The sequence below is a fragment of the Vombatus ursinus genome, unplaced genomic scaffold (genome assembly GCF_900497805.2).
Source record: "Vombatus ursinus unplaced genomic scaffold, bare-nosed wombat genome assembly UNPS02014775.1, whole genome shotgun sequence".
NCBI lineage: Eukaryota > Metazoa > Chordata > Mammalia > Diprotodontia > Vombatidae > Vombatus > Vombatus ursinus.
Window position 1 is genome coordinate 5,646,032 of NW_020954553.1, and position 6,015 is coordinate 5,652,046.

General features: G+C 48.8%; 1 protein-coding gene across 1 annotated transcript; it reads left to right on the plus strand.

Moving 5' to 3' along the window:
- The first annotated feature begins 1,405 nt into the window (after nucleotides 1-1,405).
- Nucleotides 1,406-5,742, plus strand: GUCA2A (guanylate cyclase activator 2A). Its single transcript, XM_027864368.1, has 3 exons — nucleotides 1,406-1,477; nucleotides 4,620-4,800; nucleotides 5,320-5,742. Exons 1-3 carry the CDS (start codon nucleotides 1,406-1,408, stop codon nucleotides 5,382-5,384), a joined length of 318 nt encoding a protein of 105 aa, XP_027720169.1. The 3' UTR covers nucleotides 5,385-5,742.
- The last annotated feature ends 273 nt before the right edge of the window (nucleotides 5,743-6,015 follow it).

Below are 6,015 nucleotides of genomic sequence, written 5' to 3' on the forward strand. Positions count from 1 at the left end.
CAAAAGAAGAAGCTTGAAGAAGCTCACCCTGGCAATCAAAAGCTGAACTACAGAGAGGAACAGAACTGAGGAGCCCAGCTGAGCAACTTTCCCAGCAGAGACCCTCTCCCAAAGGGCAGCTGCAGGAAGACCCTGCAGAAAGAGAAAGGACTTATAGACCCCAGGCTACCAAGGCTTGTGACTTGCCTTGGCCACATGGATATCCCACAAGTATATCTCACTCCCATCACATTCTACGTTTGAGGCCACTCTTCTCAGTGACACCTTCTGTGTGGGTGAGTGTGCCCCAAGTTTATGGGGGTATGTTTTGTAACTACTATGCCACCTGAGTGAATGCCTTTACAGTGTCTACTGTCATGATTTTTAATGAGAAGCACACCAGTGGGGGCAGTGGTTCTGAACTATAGTGTTCTCAGGTTACCTTTAGAACCTAACACAGCAGCTTCACTTTGGGGACTCAGCCAACCAGTGTATGTGGATTGGGGGAGTTCAGAGGGAGTGCCACATGTTCATTATGCCATAAGGCAGAGTGCACAAGGACAAGTAATGAATAAAATGCTATAGGAGTTCAGAGGCAAGAGATATCAATTCTGGCCTGGTAGATCAGGAAAGGCTTCATGGAAGAGGTGGCATTTAACCTGATGGGTGGACAAGGTTTCAACAGAAAAGAATGAGGGAGGCAAAGAATACCTTGAGCAAAAAGATGGAAGTGGAAAGCCATGTGAGGAATGAGTGGTCTGAAAGGGGAGAGGTGGCAAATATTAGCTCAAATCTTTATTATCTCTGTCCTGGGCTATTGTAATAGCCTCTTAATTGGTTTCTTTGCCTCCAATCTCTCCCTCTCCAAGACTTCCTCTCTACAGCTATCAAAATGAAATACAGGTCTAACAATGTTGCTCTTTTCCTCAGTAAACTCCAGTGGCAACCTGTCACCTCCTGGAGCAAATATTTCATCTTCATTTCATCATTCTAAATTTCTGTTTTCTATGTATATGTCTTATAAAGTACATAATTATTAGTATAGTAGCACATCATATACTTAAAATAAACAAATATACGCATGTGGGAGGGCCATGCTCATTTATTTATTTGCTGAGGGGGTGTATAATCAAAAGAGTTTGGAGACCATCACTGTATGGGAAGATGACTTCCCAGCCTTGTTAGGAATAGATTCTGGAGGCTTCTGGAAAAAGAGGGTCCTTGCGTTTGATGCTGGGGCTGCTTAGGTCTTCCTGTCTCCTATCAGCCATTCACTTTATCTCAGTCAACTCTTATAAGATAAGGTCCAGCTGTGATAGATAAGTGAGTGACGTAGACCTAGGATTACTCAGTAACCCCAACACCCTTTAAAAGGTACTACCTGGGGTCTTCTTCAACAGCAGAAGCACCAGAGTCTTCAGCCACCATGAACATTCTCCTCCTGTCCACCCTGTGCCTCTGTGGGCTGGCCACCCTGGTTGGCAGTGTCACAGTTCAGGTGAGTCCCTCTCCCCCAGCCCCAACTTTCTTCACTGTCCTAGAATCCTAAAATCTCAGAATGGAAGGGCAGTTGGTGAGGGGTAGTTGGGGTGACATCTAGCCCAACTTACATCTGAAGCTGACTCCTCTACAAGAAAACCACACACGTGCCTCCAGGAATGGGGAACTCACCACTTCCTGGCATTTGTTCTGTTGAGGCGACACCTGTCTCAGTATAATTCCTGTCCCGCCCTTGTCTATTTTGGTTCTCTCTTTTCTCATGGATGCTGTAGAAGGGTTTCTTTTTTGTATGGGTAGAACCAGATGACCTCTGAGGTCCCTGCCAGCTCTGAGATTCAGTGATTCAATAAGCCTCTACTATGTGACAGCCCTTCAGATATCAAAGACAGCTGTCATGACGGAATCATCGATTCAAAGCTAGAAATGCCCTTAGAAGCCATCTGGCCCACTACCCTCATGATACAGGTGAGGAAATACAGGCCTAAGATCACACAGGTGGAGGATTTAACTCAGGTCTTGTGACCATGAGGCCAATGCTCTTGGCACCCTGGGCTGCTGCTTGACCAAGTCTCACCTTCTCTAAGTCAATCCTTAGCCAGTCCTGGTAGGAATCCTGTTGGGAGCTCACTACTCATCTCTAGCCCAGGTCTTCCAAACCTTTGTCATCTCATCCCCCTAAGCAAGCCCTCAGGTTAGAGGGGGTCATTCTTTCTCCCAGAGACACCTTTCCTGATCTGAAAGGGAGAGTCAGGGTCCTGGCCTGAATCTGTTTCTCTTCTCACTCCACTTCCCCTTTAGCCCCATCAGATATCCAATTTCTTCCTCCTAGTAATCCCAGTCAATTACCTTTCAATCAAGTTTGGTGCCCTGTACTCAGCCCTGGAGGTAAGCCCTAGAAATGGAAATGAGCACAGGCTTTGCTCTCCTGGAGCTCACAATCTGCTTTGATCAAGGAAGGGGAAGGAAGGAAAGCAAGGAAAGGGGAGAGAAAAGAGCCTTGAAGAGTAGCTGCTCTGTCCTGGAGCAGGCACAGTGCAGGAGGTGAGCATGAAGCAGGAGAGACAGGAGGTAGATACAAGGGAGAACTTTCCCACAGTACCCCCAGACAGGCTGGGGAACCCCATCCTCTGCAGATCGGAAAAATCAGGACAATCACCTGGTGGGCTGCACTGTGGTGAAGATGGAGGAATGGGGACCTTTTCACATCCATGGTAGCTCTTTGGTTCTGTCTACATGGTCCCTTCCTCTGACCCAACACCTCTTTCTCTTAAACTTTAAGATGCTTCAAAAAACATGTGAATGATAATAATAGTACTAGATAATGAAAGTTGATGTTTATATAGCTGTATAGCAGATATCCCAATAATACATATATAATTGCATAGCTATTTAAATACGTTTTTAATTATGTAAAATATATAGGATTACATGTAATATATACTATGAGAGGCAATGTGGCCTTGCAGTCTGGAGGACTGGAGGAAAGGAGGAGGGAAAGGGGGAAAAGAGGGGAGGGAGAGCCGAGGTTCAGTTAGGGTCCAGCCCCTGGCCCACACTACAACCTCTTAATGTGCCAGGCAATAGAAGAAATTGCATTAGGTCTTACATTTTACACAATTGAATTATCATGTCATCATCATATTTTTAGTCTTCCTTTTTGGGGGAGGGGGCTGGTTATGCCTTTGAGTTATGCCTTTGAAAGTCCTTGGGTTGGGTGAGTTGGAAGAGAGGAAAGTTTAGGAGCAGAACCTTGCCATTGTAGGTGGGTGTGGGGAGGCAGATGGCGAAAACGAAAGGGGGAAGGGGAACAGGACCAGCCTGATGCAGCTGGACAGTGGCAGTGGTCTTGTCCCACTATAACTGCTTCCTGGCGGGGGTTTTTATGTTTTTTGTTTTTTTTTTTTTTTTATTACTTCACAAACAACAGCAGGACCCTGGGCTGAAGTTGGGGCCAGGCAGGGCACCTGTTAGCACAGCTGTGAGCTGGATTCTGTTAGGGTGGGAGGTGGGCCCCTCCCCCTGGGTGTAAGAGGCTGATCTGCTTATTTACTCTCTCTGAGATAATTCTAAGAGATTAAATTCGTTTCATGGGCACTTCCTGAGGTAGTGAGCACCTTATCACTGAAAGTATCCAAAGCGGCTTCAAAGGAGGTTACATGGAATGGGGCTCTGGACTGGATCAAAGGATCATGGAATTTAGACATGACAGGGACTGTGGAGGTCATCTAGTCCAACCTTTTCGTTTTACAAATGGGGAAAATGAGGCCCAGATAAGTGAAGTGACTTGCCTAAGATTACCAGGAACCTCTAAGCCTGGTTGCTGCTGTCTGTCCTTTGTTCTCGAAGAGAACCATGACTTCAGGGAAGTGATGCCATGACATACAAGTGAACTGGATTTAAGTGAGGCAGGTTGTGCAAAGTCACCAGCCTCACTTTCTCCTCCGGAGCCACCTGGGTCCAGTGGCCAGATATGGATCAGGACAACTGGAGATGGCCTCAGTTGTCTAAGCTTGATCCCTAAAGCCTGAATACAGTGAGTGTTCTTTCCACTGTACCAGGAAGTTGCCTATTGTAGTGAAAATAGCCCTGGATCTGGAATTCCAAGACCTATGTGCAAATGCTGGGGATGCTACTTTTTTGTTTTGTTTTGTTTTTGCTTTTAGGCAATTGGGGTTAAGTGACTTGCTCCGGGTCACACTGCTAGTAAGTGTCAAGCGTTTGGTCTGAGGCCGCATTTGAACTCGGGTCCTCCTGACTTCAGGGCCGGTGCTCTATCCACTGCGCCACCTAGCTGCCCCGCGAAGCTACTTTCTAGCTGAGGGACCTTCAAGTCACTTAATTTCTCTGGGCTCAGTTTTCTCATCTGTAATGAAACGAGCGGGCTTGATGAGCTCTAAGATCCCTACCAATTCTAAATTCTTTGGTCTAGCTGAGGTCCCTTTCAGGCAGCGAGGAGACGCTAAGGTTCTACAGTTTCTTTCTTCCCTTCGGACACCAGGCACCTTGCTTGGGGACCCTGAGCTTGCCATGGACAGGGTGCAGCAAGTCAGGGAAGAGATAGGAATGGGCAGTACAGGGGTGAGGTAGGGAATCAGCTCGGAGAACATGGCTGGAGGATGCTTCTGCTCGCTTCCTTTCAGGATGGGGAGTTCTTCTACTCCCTGGAATCTGTGAAGAAACTCAAAGACCTGCAGCAGAGCGGGATGAGGAACCGGAAGGCCCAGGGCTATGGGGTCTACTTGTGCGACCACCCAGATCTTCCCAAGGACTTGCAATCTATCTGCACCCGTTCTGATGCTGCACAGGTTTTCCAGAGGCTGGGTAAGTTGCAAGTTGCCTTTTCTACGATTGGTGGGCTGGGGAGGCTGATTTGGGGCTAGCTCAGTTTTGATTGGCCGCCTTTTAGGGGTGTTACTTCTATGATTGGTGAGACTTGGAACTAGGGTTCGGCTCTTATTGGTCTGGTGTTAAAGGTCTGTCTTGTATGTTTCTCCTCTCACTAGTGGGCCTTGGGAGTAGCTCCGTTCTCTTTGTCGGGTTTTAGGAGTGACTGTTCTGATTAATAACGTTTTCAGGGGCTCTGTCCTGATAGGCTAGGTTTGCAAGGAGGGGTTTGAAGTGGAAGCTCAGATGTCTCCCTTCTCCCTTCCCCCAAATTTAATCCATCCAAGCCAGCACCTGGTTGGAGCTGGGCTGCGGACGGGTGCCAGACCTCTGGGCTGGGGTAGTTATGAGGGCGAGCAAGAGTTAAATGCCAGGGCCCTTGGCTGGGGGAGGGAGGAGGAGGGAAAAGATGCTGCGAGGGGTCACCAGAGTCCGGTTTCTGCTTTACGTGTTTAGGAACCATAGCTGAGAACTCGCACACATGTGAGATCTGTGCCTACGCCGCCTGTGCGGGCTGTTAGCCGAGATGCTGCGGCTGCGTTCCCGCCCCTTCAGCGCTGCTTCTGCCCTTCCTGTTCTTCTCTGGGCCCCCAGGTCTGCCCCATGAATGCAGTTCACCTCAGGAGTCATGGCGAGGCGGACTCACGTGTCCCCGCCAGTGACCCTCAGCTCAAGATGCCATCCGGTCTGGGTGCAGGAAAGTGCCAGCTACAGGCAGAAACCCCTCCCCACACCCCAGGGCAAGATCTCCTCACCACCACCATCAGGGATCACTGTGGCGGCAGAGGGCAGGATTGGGGGGCGAGGGAAAGTGGGAAGGAGAAATGGGCCAGGCCCGGGGGCCTCAGATTGGATCCTTGACTCACCTGCTTCGTTAATAAACGCTGCTTCTACATTTATTATGGTCTCCGTGTTTATGTTGTGGGAAACTTCCAGGAGAGCCGAAAGGAGCATTACTAGTGCTTGGGGCAAATGCATTAGGGCGGTGTCCTTTGGATGTAACCCAGCCTGGTGCAGTTACACCGGGGGAGGAGGGATTGCCCCAAAAGCTCCTTCCCGCACTGTGTTGTCGATGCCACTTAACCTCTCAGTCTCCCGGGAGAGTTTAGGGAAGGGCTACAGAAGTGGAAGAAGATGGACTTGTGCATTGCT

Coding starts and splice junctions, on each gene's coding strand:
- GUCA2A (XM_027864368.1), top strand. CDS start 1,406: ATGAACATTCTCCTCCTGTCCACCCTGTGCCTCTGTGGGCTGGCCACC. Junction 1,478..4,619: donor TTGGCAGTGTCACAGTTCAG/GTGAGTCCCTCT, acceptor GCTTCCTTTCAG/GATGGGGAGTTCTTCTACTC. Junction 4,801..5,319: donor ACAGGTTTTCCAGAGGCTGG/GTAAGTTGCAAG, acceptor TTACGTGTTTAG/GAACCATAGCTGAGAACTCG.